Source organism: Notechis scutatus, chromosome 3 (genome assembly GCF_049901735.1).
Source record: "Notechis scutatus isolate UNSWTSFEM ecotype Mainland chromosome 3, rNotScu1.2, whole genome shotgun sequence".
Taxonomy (NCBI): Eukaryota; Metazoa; Chordata; class Lepidosauria; order Squamata; family Elapidae; genus Notechis; species Notechis scutatus.
The window spans coordinates 5,605,426-5,622,487 of NC_142011.1; the positions used below are offsets into that span (position 1 = coordinate 5,605,426).

Genomic DNA, 17,062 nt, shown 5'->3' on the forward strand with positions numbered 1-17,062 from the left:
GTAGGACATTGTAGTGGATAATTTTGGGTACTACGCTTAAGTCCAACTGTAGGTGGCGTAGTTCAAGATTGTCCAAGCCCAAAATGTCAAGCCTGGTGATATAGGGTATTCTGTTGCGAGCAGAGGAGTGTAGGACTCTTCTCGTGAAATACTTCTGGACTCGCTCAGTTGTATTGATGTCCAATATACACTGCGGATTCCAGACAGATGAGCTGCATTTGAGTATTGGTCTAGCAAAGGTTTTGTATGCCCTAGTTAGCAATTCGAGGGACCAGTTTGTGGTTCTGCAGGTTGTAAGGCATGTGGGCCACTTACCTCCATACTGGTAGATGGTATTTGGATGCGGCTGGGTGTGGAAACAGGAACAGATCAGCGAAAGCAGAGACAGTTCCTTCATTTTCTCTTTGTAAGCTGGAAAAAGCAGAATAAAAATGCAAGTTGAGCATGGTTTAATGCAGCTTTCCATAATCTAATGCTCTCCATAGATGGCCGATCCTATCAATCCCATCCAGTGTGACCAAAGTTGGCTTGTTCTACCGTACTTCATTGGGCACATAAATATACTTTGATGCTACAGGATATGGAATGGTCAAGGGGGAATTTTAGGACGGAAGACCTAGAATAACCACTCAAATTGACTTTGAAATGTTTATTTGTGCAATTGATGAGACCTCCCAAGTCACAAATTGTGACTCTGGGTAGCCAAAAGAGGATTAAGAAACAGAGATAAACAATAAACATAAAACCCCAACAATGCAATATGTAACACTGCAAACTGAGAGGTCCCCAAAACCAGATATTCAGAATTCTAACCCATTCTTGAGAAACGCTCCTCATCCAGCATCCTAACCGATTGCTTGGGCGTGGGGAAAACACTAGTTTTTGAAACTATCCAAAGATTTGGGCATGCATAGTTAACACAGACCACTTGGGTCCCATGCATTTGTCTGAAATGGTATAGGGTTTCCTGTTGAAGCAGGGGGTTGGACTAGAAGACCTCCAAGGTCCCTTCCCACTCTGTTATTCTATTCTATTCTATTCTATTCTATTCTATTCCATTCCATTCCACTCCACTCCACTCCACTCTATTCCACTCCACTCCATTCTTATTCCTATTCTGTTCTATTCTATTCTATTCTATTCTATTCTATTCTATTCTATTCTTATTCTTATTCTTATTCTTATTCTATTCTATTCTTATTCCATTCTATTCTTATTCCATTCCATTCCATTCATCATATTTTTATAAGCCATATTCATAAGCACTTTCAATGTTTTTTAAATCAATGGCTGTTTCTTGAGACTTAATGCAGGCAATCCTTAACTTATGGCCCCCAAGTGAGCCCAGCATTTCCGTTGCTAAGCCAAGGAGTTTGTTAAGTGAGTTTTGCCCCATTTTATGACCTTTTTTTGGCCACAGATGTTAAGTGAATTACAGCAGTTAAGAGAATCCTACGGTCATTCAGTGAATCTGGCTATTAAGGAGAAACCTCCTAACAGCCAGGGCAATAAAACCAGTGGAACAGCTTGCCACCAGAAGTTGTGGCTGCTTCATCACTGGAGGTTTTTAAGAAGAAACTGGACTGTTTGAAATGGCGTAGCATCTCCTGTTTGAACAGTGGGCTGGATAGAAGACCTCCAAAATCCCTTCCAGCTCTATTCTGATTCTGACTTGATTGATTGATTGATTGATTGATTGATTGATTTTGTTGGTCAGAAGCTAGCTGAGAAAGTTACAAAGGGTGATCACCTGACCCTAGGAGAGTGACATTGTCATAAATGCATGCTACTTGCCAAGCGCCCGAATTTTGATCACATGACCACAGGGATGCTGCCATGGTTGTAAACACAAAAACCGGTCATAAGTTGCTCTTTTTCAGTGCCACTGTAACTTTCAACTGTCATTAAAAGAATGGCTGAAGATTACCGTATACTATAACCTATGTCCCTTTAACTCAGGGGTCCCCAACCACCGGTCCGCGGACCGGTACCGGTCCGTGGAACAAATCCTACCGCTGGTTTGCTGGCGCCGCCATCTTGTTTTAATGAAAAGTGCTTCCGTGAGCTTTTCCGGGTAGAAAGCTCACCGGAAGCACTTTTTCATTAAAACAAGATGGCGGCGCCTAGCAGCTGGTGAGCTTTTCGGGTAGAAAGCCATTTCTACCCGGAAAAGCTCACTGAAAGCAGCGCCGCCATCTTGTTTGATGAAAAGTGCTTCCGGTGAGCTCACCGGAAGCACTTTTTCATCAAAACAAGATGGCGGCGCCCAGCTGATGCCGGTACCGGGCCGCGGCATAAAAAAGGTTGGGGGCCACTGCTTTAACTATCAAAAACAACATCTGCTTATCTCAGGTCCTTTGGAAGGACTTGATAGAAGGATAAAAATGCCAAATCCAGTATAAACATCTGGCTAACTATGTGACCAACCATAACACAATGATTGAAAGACATAAGATAGGTGGTAACAATGATGGATTCAAATATGGCCAGCCTTGGAATACTGCATCCAGTTTTGGTCCTCAAGATGTTAAAAAGATGTTGAGATTCTAGAAAGAGTGCAGAGAAGAGCAACAAAGATAATTTGGAGGACTGGAGGCTAAAACATATGATGAATGGTTGCAGGAATTGGGTATGTCTAGTTTAATGAAAAGAAGGACCAGGGGAGACATGATAGCAAGTCCAATATCTGAGGGGCTGCCACAGGGAGGAGGAAGGGGTCAAACTATTTTCCAAAGCACCTGAAGGCCGGACAAGGAATAATGGATGGAAACTGATCAGGGAGAGATTCAACCTGGAAATAAGAAGGAATTTCCTGACAATGAGAACAATTCACCAATGGAACAGCTTCTCTTCAGAAGTTATGGGTGCTCCAGAGATTAGACAACCATTTGCCTACAATGGTATAGGGTCTCTTGCCTGAGGAGGGGGTTGGACTAGATGACCTCCAAGGTCCCTTCCAACTCAGTTATTCTGTGAAAGCCTCTTAATAACTATAGCACTGGTATCAGAAAAAAAAATATGATCACATCTGCAGGGTTCTGCAACTACTCACACCTCGCTCCTCAAACGCACCTGGAAAAAAATATATATCCATACTTCTGGAAATTGCCTGAATTTCCAATGCATTTTAAAAGCGAGGACTTCAATCTTAACGTCTGCTGGGAAGGCAGCTCCAGGAGAGAATGTTCCATCCGCCATAGCCAAGAAAATGTTTCTCAGTTGTGTGTGTGTGTGTGGGGGGGGAGAGACGCATAAATTACAGAACTAATAGCCCGAATGCGTGACTAGCATAATTAGGGTCGGGTGATGTTATCGCTGATCGAGTAGCAAAGATAAAATGGAGGCAGAAATATATGTCTCCACGGTGGCCCTGAGCCAAAACACTTGGGCTGCATCTCAACGTAATTATCTTCGTTCTTGTCTGTTTGCCCCTGAAAAACTCGCAGGGAAGGGACTTCATTAGGTAAGACGATGATCCATGTCATGTTTTGTTAAACCTGACCCGTTTGCTTGGAAAGAGGGGAAAATAGCCAGCATGCACAATGGCTTAAATAGGCAGCTGTAGAAACCAATTGCCACCCTTGTAGCATTCAATCGATCAGAGTAGAACTGGAAGGGACCTTGGAGGTCTTCTAGTCCAACCCCCCCTGTTCAAGCAGGAGACCCTATGTGTGGTGTAGCGGTTAAGAGTATAGACCAGGTTAAAATCTGCTGTTTGTCACAAAAGTTTGCCGGGTAGTTTTAGACCGGTCAAGGTGTGCGTGAGACTAACCTATTTCACAAAATTGCTTCTCGGATAAAATTGGAAGAGGGGGGGGAAGAGGAATCCTTGGCGCTCCCCGATCTTGGTGGTCTTCTTGCAGACGTTTCATGACCCAAACTAGGTCACGCCATCATGAGCACTGATGATGTTACCTAGTTGGGTCATGAAACGTCTGCAAGAAAACCACCAAGATCGGAGAGCACCAAGGACCCCACAGTTCAACCCCGAGCTACAAATATTCTGCTTTCTTGAAGAGGGAAATGTTACGAATGACACCTTAAGCTCTTTGACATTTAACCCATAAATAGAAATTAAAAATTAACATTAAATCCAAATTGGTCTTTGAGCGTTTGGCTCAATTCTATTTTTCAAAGAATTTCTGCCTGTGCACCATTTTTTAATCTTTTTATTTCCATGCCCAGCACTAACCAGCATTTGAGTATTAGTTCCAAGAAAGAATTTGGAAAATCAAACATACTTTTCTGTCTACTGTAATCTGTATTACATGTCATTTTAAGAAAGCTGATTCAACTCCAGGTATAAAAATAAATACAAATGCCTACACCTCAGATCAACCTATCCCAACCTGGCACCTCTAATTTAATTAAAAGTTCCCTCTATAGACAATTGCATATAATTAAAATGCAATAAAACATCATCATTTGAAGCCTGTATCTATCGTTAGGAATGATAGGGGTGCTTTCATAACACAAGAAACCCATTAAGGGGTTACTCTATTGAATACGGGTAGTCCTTGATTTACGACCATAACTGAGGCCAACATTTCCGTTGTTAAGTGAGACATTTGTTAAGTGAGGTTTGTCCCATTTTACAACCTTTCTTGCCACAGGTTTTAAGTGAACCATCACAGTTGTTAAGTTAGTAATCCCGTTGTTAAGTGAATCTGGTCAGAAAGTTGCAAAAGGGGAATCCCATAACCCGGGGACACTGCAATCGTCATAAATACGAGTCAGTTGCCAAGCATCTGAATTTTGATCACGTGACTCCAGGGAGGCTCCAACGGTGGTGTGAAAAATGGTCATAAGTCGCTTATTTCGGTGCTGAGGTAACTTCCAGCGGTCACTAAATGAACTGTTGTACGTTGGGGACTACCTGTGACCCCATTTTGGGATCTGCACGGTACACTTAACAATAACCTAACCCACTGGACTGCACACCATGAGTCAAATTGAGCACACGACATACATGTAGCCAAACCACCATTAAAGATACGCCCATAACTCCCAAGTTTTCAACTGGACAAAGAGACTGGACTGCCATTTGTCAGAAATGGTGTAGGGCCACGATGGCGAACCTACGGCACGTGTGGCACAGGCGGCCCGCAGAGCCATTTGTGCGGGCATGCGAGCCACAGCCAAACTTAACTGCACTGCGCATGCGTGTGCCTTCCAGCTGATTTTCGACCCATTTGTGGCCTTTTTAGCCTCCCAGAGGAAAGCCTCTGCAGCCTCGGGAGGCCGAAAAACGGGCCTTCTGGAAATACCAGAAGTGCTGAAACAGGCCCGTTTTCCAGCCTCCAGAGGCTTCCCTTGAGCCTCTGGGAGGGCGAAAACAGCCTCCCCTGGGCTCCAGAGGCCCCCCGGAGGCTGAAAATGGGCACTACCAGTATTTCCTGAAGGCCTATTTTTCAGTCTCCCGAGGCTGCAGAGGCTTCCCTCGAGCCTCCGAGAGGGCAAAAATGGCCTCAAACAGCCCAAAATCAGCTGGGAGACATGTGCAGTGCAGGTAAGGGGCTGGGGCGGGGGTGCATGCATTGCATTGTGGGTGCTGGTGTGCGCACGCTTTCGGCAGACCACAACAAAAAGGTTCGCCATCACTGGTGTAGGGTCTCCTGCTTAGGCGGGGGGTTGGACTAGATGACCTACAAGGTCCCTTCCAACTCAGATTAACTGTTATCTGTCCTGGCTAAATGTATAATCACATCCCAGGTGAAAAGCACAGACCAGGTGAAAAGAACAAAGCAAAACTAGATTAGCTAAGTCCTAGAGAACTTGCCATGCTGCATCTCACAGAGCCTTCCGCATTTCAGCCATAATGTCTTACAAGTGATGAAATGGTATAGAGAGATGAGGTTTCCTGCCCAGGCAGGGAGTTAGACTAGAAGACCTCCAAGGTCCCTTCTGACTAGGGGTGGGATTCTACCGGTTCATCACACCTATTCGCCAGAACCGGTTGTTAACATTCTTAGTAGTTCGGGGAACCAGTTGTTAGAAGAAATTACTGGCCTAATCCTGTAAGGAAGGCAGGAAGGAAACATTCTGGTGTTGCTTACAGAAACTGCCTCTCCGTTAACCCTTATTACATTCTTGGCAGGACTAGACTTCCCGTCTCAGGAACTTCTCTGGAGTTTTTTCCCCCTCCTTTGCTGGTACTTTGCTACAATGGCACTGAAAAAAGTGACTTATGACCATTTTTCACACTTACGACTGTTGCAGCATCCCCACAGTCATGAGAGGCCAGGCGAGGAGATGCGTGCCTCGATGTGAGTGATATTGAGTTGGCCACGCCCAGCCAATAACACAACCCCCAAGCCACGTCCACCCGGTCAGATGTCCACCAAGCCACGCCCACCACCTAAGCCACGCCCACAGAACCAGTTGTTAAAAAAATTTGAATCCCATCCCTGCTTCTGACTCTGTTATTCTGTTATACCCTGTTTATTCTGACCCTAGTCTCGGGATCTGTTTCCCCATTCATATTTATCAACATCCCGCAAACATAAAAGATCCCATTTCTTCCAGATCAGCAGCGGAAGACAAAGGACTCAGCTGTTGGGAGAAAACTAATGAGAGAGAGGGGTGTGTGCACAGTTCCTGGCATTGGGGACCTTTTGTCGCTCCATCTCGGCGCCAGCCAGCAATCAGGAGCAATTAGCTGCTTCCTGACAAGCGGCGACCCAAAGAAGTGGGGGGAATCCGTTCCCTGTCGCAGGGAGTGTTATCAGAGAAAGCGACGGGGGAAGAAACCTGGAGACACCATTGCCCTGAACTTGCCTGACCATCCAATTGGGACTGTAATGGAGTGTTCTTCGCGCAGCCCTCTTCCATCCCACAAAAGTATCGTGGAGCTGGACAGCAAGAGAAAGGGCCAGGTTGTCCTTCGCTTGGCCCGTTCTCTCAAAGAGATATCGACCTGTCTTTTTTTTTAAAAAAAGTTTTTTTATTGATATAACAAAAAACAACTGTCACGCCCCTGTTGGAATCTGATTCTGAGGGGCGGGTCGAACAGCTGACAGGGAGTGGGAGTGTAGGTCTGGGGTTCAGGAAGAAGGGCCTTTTCTGAGGTGGCCCCTGTCAGGCACAAAAGGTTTGCTTCAGCTGACTTAATGCTTCAGGTCTTTCATGGGAATCTTCTCCGCTAATGGCCGGTACCTGGATACGGTTAGATAAGAGTCAACGGCTCTTGAGTGGAGTTGGACTTCGTTTGTTTGTGACTATGTAGGAATTCTGGGCTGATCCCTTTTTTCACTTCACCCCCCAAGGCCTGCTGTTCCCTTTTCTATAATCCTTGCTCTTTGAAGCCCCTTTGCCACTGGAGATGAAATCCACCCCTACCCTCTTGGCCTTCCAGAAGGATCTCAAAAATTTGGCATTGCTAGTTGGCACTTTACAGTGGAGATGGCTGGTGGAGGAAGGGAGAAGGGCCTAGTGCCCTACCGCTTGATTCCTAGTTTTATCTACTTCCTGTCAATGTTATTGTATTTGTGTGGGTTTTCTCTTCTTTCATTCTTTCTTTTTCTTTCATTCTTTCTTTTTCTTTCTTTCATTCTTTCTTTTTCTTTCTTTCATTCTTTCTTTCCTTCCTTCCTCCCTCTTCCTCCTTTCCTTTCTTTCTTTCTTTCTTTCTTTCCTTCTTTCTTTCCTTTCCTTTTTTTCCTTTCCTTTCCTTCCTTCCTTTCTCATCCTCTTTCTTTCTTTTGTTCTTCCTTCCTTTCCTTCCTCTTCCTTTCCTTTCCTTCTTTCTTTTTCTTTCCTTCCTTCCTTCCTCCATCCTCCTTTCCTTCCTTCCTTCTTTTTCTTTCTTTCTTTCTTTCTTTCTTTCTTTCTTTCTTTCTTTCTTTCTTTCTTTCTTCTTCTTCTTCTTCTTCTTTCTTTTCCTCCTCTTTCTTTCTTTTTCTCTTTTTCTCCTTGTCTGTTCTTTCTTTCTTTCTTTCTTTCTTTCTTTCTTTCTTTCTTTCTTTCTTTCTTTCTTTCTTTCTTTCTTTTTCTTTCTTTTGTGCATTATAAGCTGCCTAGAGTCACTTTGGCTAGTGAGACGGGCAGCATATAATTTTAATAAATAAATACACACGTACATAAAAAGAAACCGTTGCTTTAGCTCAAAAATCACTTCCTATTACAGCAGATAATTCTGGCCTGTGATGCTTTCCGTGAAATCAGAAAACTGCAGCCAGAGGAGCTGTCCTTTCAGCACCACGGCTGCCTGATTCAGCCGTCCTCAAGCGAACCAGCTCTGTGTGGGTGGGTGTGGTTGTTGAGCAAATATTTTGGTAGGCGTTGACCCATCCTGGCATCTGAATATCTGTTCCAAGCTTTTATTGCTACACTGCTAGTTTGTGGTCCGTTGCTTGTTGCTTTACTGCTGATCTCTGATCCTCCTACAAAGCAGAAGCAATCGGCCACTTAAACATCTCATTATCAGTCCTAAGGCTGTTTGTTGCATCTCCAAAGCCCCTGAAGGCAGGATAAGAAACAATGGATGGAAACTAATCAAGGATAGAACCAACCTACAACTAAGGAGAAATTTCCTGACAAAATAATTAACTGGTGAAATGCCTTGCTTCCAGAAGTTGTGGGTGCTCCAATACTGGAGATTTTTAAGAAAAGATTGGACAACTATTTGTCTGAAGTAGTTTGGGTTTTCTGCTTGTGCAGAGGGTTGGACTAGAAGACCTCCAAAGTTCCTTCCAACTCTAATCCTGATGTCAGGGGATCTTCAAGCAACAAATTATGAGTTTCTATGTCTGTTGCTGTCCAAGGAGCCATAGCCCCTCTCTGGTTGAGCTCGCTTCAATAAAGTTTCTGGAATTGAGCTGAATTACTGGTCGCTTCATGGAATGTCCATGTAATTTCTGAGCAGCATTGGTTAGCAGCACAGTGGTTAGAATGCAGTATTGCAGATTAACTCTGCCCACTGCCAGCAGTTCGATCCTTACCAGCTCAAGGTTGATTCAGCCTTCCATCTTTCTGAGAATGGTAAAATGAGGGCCCAGATTATTGGGGCAATATGCTAACTCTGTAAACCAGGGGTTGCCAACCTTTTGGACCTCAGGGACCACCAAACTCATAATTTTAGATCCCAGGGACCACTAGCTGGTTCTGTGGGTGTGGCCTAATTTGTGGGTGTGGCTTGGTGGTCATGTGACTGGCTGGGCATGGCTTGTATGTAAATATTATAAATATTTATACAGTATAAATATTGAATTTTTTATAAAAAAAGAGCAACTTTTACCCAAAATCAGGCAAAGCAGACAGGCAGATTGAGTTGCTCACAGAATCACAGATTCATTCAGAAATCTATCTATCTGCCATTGGCTAGCTCAGTCTCACATAAAATGAATGTAAATATTGAATTTTTTATTAAAAAAAAGAGCAACTTTTACCCAAAATCAGGCAAAGCAGGCAGATTGAGTTGCTCACAGAATCACTGAGTGATCTATCTGCCATCGGCTAGCTCAGTCTCTCAAATTTGCTTGCCGTGAATCTGCACTGAATTTGCTTGCAAGAAAACCTTCAGTCCTGAGGGAGATTCGGCTGTGCTTAGCCAGAAAGCAAGAAATCCAACCATTTCCTGCTTCCTAGCTAATCTAAATCTCCTGGCACAGAGAACGGATGATGATTGGAAAAAGGAAAAATAGCAATTTATCAGGCAAGTTTACTGGGTAAGGAGTGAGTGGGCGGGGAGGGTTCCCGTGGGCCATGTGGGCTGAGCAGCCTTGTGTTTCTGTGCAGCCTGGATTAATTGCTTTTTGGGGGTTGCTCTGGGGGTGAGATTTCTCTGCGGCCCATCAAAATTTTCTCACGGCCCACCGGTTGGCGACCGCTGCTGTAAACCACTTAGAGAGGACTGCAAGCACTGTGAAGCAGTATATAAATCTAAGTGCTATTGCATCTATCTATCTACTCATCCATCCATCCATCCATCCATCTATTAGAATGCAGTATTGTAGGTTCACTTCCCACTGCCAGCAGTTTGATCCTCACCGGGCTCAAGGTTGACTCAGCCTTGCATCCTTCCAAGGTCCGTAAAATGAGGACCCAGATTCTTGGGGGCAATAGGCTGAAAACCACTTAAGAGAGGGCTATAAAATACTATGAAATGGTATATAAGTGCTAGTGTTATTGCTATTGTGGAAGTGGTTTACTCTGGCTTATTTTGAGACTGTTCCTCCTGCCCCCCCAGTCTCTCAGTCTATCTTGATAATCTTCAAAGTTCTCCCATCCAAGTGCTAACTAGGCCCAACCTTGCTGAGCTCATCCAAAATTGCTCATCCGCTACTTCTGCTGAGGTGGCTCATCCCATTTCCAGGCCTGTCTGTTGATCTCATCCATAGTAAATGCTTCCATTTCTTGAAGATGGCCAAAGCTCCCATTTTACAAACGGAGGCAATCGCTCTGGCATTCAATTAAGAATTTTCTCCTCTTCTCTCTTTACCCTGAGAAGTTCACCCTTTTTCCTTAATTACGTGGCTGCTCAATAATCAGCTCGAAATAGAACAAGCTGAGGCAGACAAATTTCTTCCTGAAGTGGCATCAGAGTCCAAGACTTCCAAATTCCAGCTGGTGAGCTATAGTCAGTCCTTGACTTACGGCCACAATTTGAGGCCAAGATTTCCATTGCTAAGCGAGACACCTGTTAAGTGGTCCATATTGGCCCACTTAATGACCAGGACAGCTTAATAATGACCATAATTGCTGGGTCAATTACAGTTTGTAAGTCAAGGACTACCTATATAGCAGACAAAACCCACTTTAGTTGATGGATATATGGTAGGCCTAAAATGAAATAACAAATAACTTTAATACTTTAATGCAGAGGTCTCCACACTTGGCAACTTTAAGACCTGTGGATTTCGACTCCCAAAATTCTCCAGCCAGCTATGCTTTAATGACTCAAATAATTCAGGAAATATTACACAAGATTTCGAAGAAAAAATAAAAATAAATACATAAATAAAAATTTAAAAGCCTGCAGGATTCTGAGCAAAAGCATCAAAATCTTGTCTTTTCTGCCAAGCCCAAAATATTTTGATTCTTTTAAGAAATGTGCATTTATACTAATCTGCACCAATTCAGTTGTCAGTTGCTTCCAGCAGCAGTGTTTAGACCATGGATTGTGTGATATTGTAGTCTTGCCACCCTTAAGAGCTGGAGAGGGCATTGTGAAGTCAACTGCCTAAAAGTTGGTGCTCAATTTCAGATCTATATGCGTACAGATTTATAGATGGGAAAATCAATAACCACACATCGAAAGGCAGAAGGACCAGCAGAGGGAAGAAATGGGAATAAACGGTAGCCCTTAACGAAGGAAAACCGGATGAACAATGCCAGCCCTGATATCTCAATTATTGCTTGAAGCAGCCTACAAAGTAACCACCAACCGATGGTTCATTTTTGGTTCAGATTGACCGGTGCGTAAAACCTTTTGAATCTTGCTCTTGATTTTCCCTGTAAATCCTAGGATTTTGCTTTCTCACTAAACCTGGTTCACGTGGGACCAGCAGATAACTGGCAGAAACTAACTAGCAAAGCACACTCACACATAGGGCGAAGGGCGGGATGATGGGACGTCTAAATAGCTAAGGTAGGTGTGAGCAGCTGGCGGATTAGGGTGTCGAGGAAACCCAGCTTTGGTCTTAGTGTGTTCTGTGCACTGGGCCGGTCAGTTTCCAGCTGTTTAATCTCCCCCAATAATATCCCTACAGCATCTTAGAAGGTGCCTGCTGTGTTGCTGAAGCAACTGGATAAAAGAGAAAAACAGAAATTGCTGCGATCTTCAGAGTTAAATAAGAAACACAGATAACGCTAAGACTTTCAAAGCCTCCCCAAGTTTCTAGCTCTGGTGAATTCAGAAATTCTGAATAACCATGGCCCACAGGTCAGAAACTTAAAGGAATCTAAATTCCCAGCATTCAGGCATTCCTCATTGACTCCAGGATAGTCCTGATCCCTAATTCCTGCCCCACGGTCGCCATCTTGTTACCCCTGCTTCCTTCCATCCAACCTTTTCCAAATCCTTGTTTTAAGGAAAGCTGGAAAAATTATTGTGCAAAGCAAGCGGAGATATATTTCTTTTTCCCCTTTTATGACCCTGTAACCTCTTTTTTATTTGGGGTGGAGTCCAGGCGACTGAATGGAGCTGAGTGTTTACTGGCCAGCTGCCCTTCCCGATGCCTAAGGAAACATTGTTGCTGCCAAGATTGAACTTTCAACCTTGTGCCGGGACCGGTGAAACATCTCTAAGCTGCCTAGGATTGAACTCTCAACCTTCTGAGTGGGAGGCCGGTGTCTTCACCTCTAGGCCACACCCTACTCGTATAGGTCAATCCTTGATTAATTCAAAATGAAGCCAGAAGTTGGACTAGTAGTGGGTCAGGGCATCTGCTTCCATTCCCTCCTTCCCATCAGCTCCTGGGTGACCCCGGCTGTTCGCTTTGCCCAGTCTGGGCGATATCATTGCCGTAGCGGTTAAATTTGCTCCCCTTCTAGTGAGAGAGTTTGGGCTCCTTTGGGAAATTGAGGGGAGAGAAATACCAGGAAAAGCAACGGCAAAGAGGCTTCACAGGATGACATGGACGGATGGCTGGAGCCGAGCGCAGGTCAAGTGAGGCTTTGTTGTTATCGCTGTTAGTATTCCTATTGTTATACCTCTCCCCCTTTCCTCCCCTTTTCTCTCTCTCACCCCTCTCTCTCTCTCTCCTCTCCCTCCCTCCCTCCTCTTCCTTTCCTCCCTCTCCTTCTCTCCCTCCCTCTCCTCTCCCTTCTTCTCTCTCCTTCTCTCTCTCTCCTCCTCTCTCTCCCTCTCCTCTCCTTCTCCCTCCCTCTCTCCTTCCCCCCCCTCTCCCTCCCTCCCCTCCCTCCTCCCTCCCTCTCCTCCCCCCTCTCTTCTCTCTCCTTCTCTCCTCTCTCTCCCTTCCTCCCTCTTCCTCTCCTTCTCCCTCCCTCCTCTCCCTCCCCTTCTCTCCTCCCTCCCTCCCTCCCTCCCTCCTCCCTCCTCTCCTCTCTCCCTCCCTCTCTTCTCTCTCCTTCCCTCTCTGCTCCTTCCTCTTCTCTCTTCTCCCTCCCTCCCTCTTCCTTCCTCCTCCTCCTCCCTCCTTCTCCCTCCCTCCCTCTTCCTTCTTCCTTCCCTCCCTCCCCCTCCTCCCTCCCTCCTCTCCCCCTCTCTTCCTCTCCCTCTCTCTCTCTCTCTCACCTCTCCCTCTCCTCTCCCTCTCTCCCTCTCTCCCTCTCCTCTCTCCTCTCCCTCCCTCCCTCTTCCTTCCTCCCTTCCTCCCTCCCTCCCCTCCTCCTCCTCTCTCCCTCCCCTCTCCTTCTCTCTCCTCTCCTCTCTCCCCCTCCCTCTCTTCCTCCCTCCCTTCTCTCTCCTTCTCTCCTCCCTCTCTCTCTCTCCCTCCCTCCCTCCCTCCCTCCTCTCCCTCTCCCTCTCTTCTTCCCTCCCTCTCTCTATATATGTGTGTTTTGTGTGGGTGTGTGTCAGTGTACCTTCAGGTTAATCTTGACTCCTGGAAACTATTTCTTTATTACCTTTATACGCCTCCCATCTCGTTTTTCCACGTGACTCTGGGTGGCTTACACGGTAAGAAGATTAAGCATTATAAAAACTATATAAGAGCAATTAAAATGACAGAGGATTACGTAGAGATTAAAAAAACCACAGGCACAAGAGAGATGGAGTGGGGCCGCTAGACCAAACTACAGTACCTCTGTACAACTTATGACCTCAACTTATGACCTCAATGGAGCCCCAAAATTCTGCTCCTAAGCAAAACAATTCTTAAGCGAGTTCTGCCCTGGTTTACGACCTTCCTTGCCACGGTTGCTAAGCAAACCACTGCACTTGTTCAGTTAGTCACATGGCTGCTCAGCGCATCCAGCTTCCCCATTGACTTGGCTCGTCCGGAGCAGAGGCGAATCCCACCACCGGTCAGGAGGTTGCAAAAGGGGATCAGGTCACCTCCGGGACGCTGCCATCGTCATAGGTACGAGTCAGTTGCCAAACCTCTGAACCCTTGATCATGTGACTTTAACGACGAGAGTCGTAAGCACAAACTGTTTGTAAGTCAAGGACCACCAGTAGGTGCGTCAGCCTCTCTGCTTCCTTGTGGGATCCTTTCATTACAAAACTGCTTTGCGATCATGTTTTTTTTTTATTTTATTTTATACAAACGTGGTACTTATTTTACCTGTGCCCACTTTACCCGCAACTCTGGCTCCTTCAACTGCTGCAGTCTAAATCTGCTGACTGAGCATGCTGGATGACCCAGATTTGATATTGCCAGCCCCGGTAATGGAAAAGCAAACTCTGAAAGATTTCCACAAAGATCCTGCAGTTTCTCAGGCCAAAGGCTGCTGCTTTCATCTCTTATTGATTCTGCAACGCAAGCAAACTTCTTCCCTGTACACACACACCCATTTTTTTATTTGAGAGAGAATGGAATCAGCGACAGCAGGAGCCCTTAAAACTTATATACCGCTTCGCAGTTGCTTCCCAGCCCTCTCTAACAAGGTTACAGAATCAGCCTCTTGCCCCCAACAATCTGGGTCCTCATCAGGGGTGGGATTCAAATTTTTTAACAACCAGTTCTGTGGGCGTGGCTTAGGTGGTGGGCGTGGCTTGGTGGTCATGTGACTGGGTGGACATGGCTTGGTGGTTGTGTTATTGGCTGGGCGTGGCCAACTCAATATCACTCACATCGAGGCACGCATCTCCTCGCCTGGCCTCTCATGACTGTGGGGATGCTGCAACAGTCATCATTGGAAAAAATGGTCATAAGTCACTTTTTTCAGTGCCATTGTAACTTTGAATGGTCCCTCCACACAAGCAAAGTACCAGCAAAGGAGGGGAAAAAAACTCCAGAGAAGTTCCTGAGACAGGAAGTCTAGTCCTGCCAAGAATGTAATAAGGGTTAACGGAGAGGCAGTTTCTGTAAGCAACACCAGAATGTTTCCTTCTTGCCTTCTTTACAGGATTAGCCCAGTAGTTTCTTCTAACAACCGGTTCTCCGAACTGCTTAGAATGTTAACAACTGGTTCTAGCGAATAGGTGCGAACCGGTAAATTCCCACCCCTGGTCCTCATTTTACCCACCACAGAAGGATGGAAGGCTGAGTCAACCTTGAGGAGGTAAGGATCGAACTGCTGGCAGTGGGCAGAGTTAGCCTGCAATACTGCATTCGGATAGATAGATCAGTGATGGCTAACTTTTTCAGGACTGAGTGCCCAAAGCGTGTGTACGCATCCTCAAAATGCAATGTATGCACCCTGCCCCCGTGCATGCACCCCACCCCACCCCACACATGTGTGGCAGAGATCCAAACACCAGCTGGCCGGCGGGAGGTGTGCACGCATGCATGATGGAGCTGAGCTGGGGCGATGGCTCATGTGCCCACAGAGAGGGCTCTGCATGCCTCCTCTGGCACGTGTGCCATAGATTCGCCATCATGGAGTTAGATAGATGATAGATGGAGATAGAGAGATGGAGATAGATAGATAGGTAGATAGATAGATAGATGGATGGATGGATGGATAGATGGATGGATAGATGGATGGATAAATCTAGATGGATCTAGATAGATGATAGATCTAGAAAGTTAGATCTAGAGAGATGGATCTGGATGGATGGATGGATGGATGGATGATATATCTAGATAGATATATCTAAGATGGATCTAGATAGATAGATCTAGAAAGATGGATCTAGAGAGATGGAGATAGATAGATAGATAGATAGATAGATAGATAGATAGATAGATGACAGATAGATAGATCTAGATAGATCTAGATTGATCTAGATAGTTGATAGATCTAGAAAGTTAGATCTAGAGGGGTGGATCTAGAGAGGTGGATCTAGAGAGATGGATTTAGATAGAGAGAGAGAGAGAGATCTAGAGAGATGGAGATAGATAGATAGATAGATAGATAGATAGACAGATAACGATAGCAATAGCTCACAGCCCTCTCTAAGCGGGTTACAGAGTCAGCCTTTTACCCCCAACAATCTGGGTCCTCATTTTAGCAACCTCGGAAGGACGGAAGGCTGAATCAACCATGAGTCAGTCAGGATCGAACTGCTGGCAGTTGGCAGAGTTAGCCTGCAATACTGCACTGTAACCACCGTGCTACCTGGGCTCTCCACAATGACCGTTGAGTCCTTGGGGTTCTCTGAGCTTAGTTGTTGGTTTGTATAGGGAAGGAAGAAGAGGGTGGAAGGAAGGAAGGGGAAGCAAAGAAAGAAGGAAAGGAAGAGAAGGAGGAAAGAAAGAGAAGGAAAGAGAGGGAGGGCAGAAGGAAGGAAGGGGTGGTAGGAAGGAAGAGAAGGAAGGAAAGAGAAGGAAGGAGAGGGAGGGCAGAAGGAAGGAAGGGGTGGAAGGAAGGAAGGAAGAAGAGAAGGAGGAAGGAAAGAGAAGGAAGGAGAGGGAGGGCAGAAGGAAAAAAGGGTGGAAGGAAGGAAGGAAAAGAAGAAGAGAAGGAGGAAGGAAGGAGAGGAGAAGGAAGGAAGAGGGGAGGGCAGAAAGAAGGAAAGAAAGAAGGAAGAGAGGAGGAAGAAGAGGAGAGGAAGGGAAGGAAGGAGGAGGAAGGGAGGAAGGAGAGTAGCCTAACCCCTTGCAGGGTAGCTAGGACTGAAGATGCTTTTCCTAGGAGGTGGGAACAGCAAAAGGCCAACCGATGATGCCTTCCTTCTCTCTGGCTTAACCTTCCTTCCAGAGTGAGGCCACGCCTCCTGCTGCAGTTGAAGGGATAGCAGGGAAAGGAAAGGGAGGCAGAGGCGAGACTTCTGGACTAAGCAGGGCTCATCCTGGAAGATGGCTCCCCTCCTGACTCTGGGGCCAGCAGGAAACCGATCACAACCTGCTCAGCTCTCAAGTCCTGGAGCCTTGCTGGCGTGAGCCTGGCAGCTCCGGAGAGAGGAAATGACTCTGGGGGATTCCCCCAGGAACCCAAATCCTATTTAGCGGAGGCGGGGATGGCGGCAAGCAGGCAGGGGGAGGAGAAAGAGACTGCAGCAAGCAAGCAACGAAAAAGATTGTTTTTTTGTGTGTTTTTTTTGAGTAGGGAGAGA

The 17,062-nt window shown here is 45.8% G+C and overlaps 1 protein-coding gene across 1 annotated transcript in view; it reads right to left on the bottom strand.

The window, feature by feature from the left end:
* STMN3 (stathmin 3) overlaps positions 1–17,062 on the bottom strand; it is a 33,571-nt gene that overhangs the window by 10,635 nt on the left and 5,874 nt on the right. Inside the window, exon 2 of the mRNA XM_087962413.1 lies at positions 316–411. Coding sequence (XP_087818539.1) covers positions 316–411 — 96 coding nt within the window. The remainder of the gene's footprint in view (positions 1–315; positions 412–17,062) is intronic.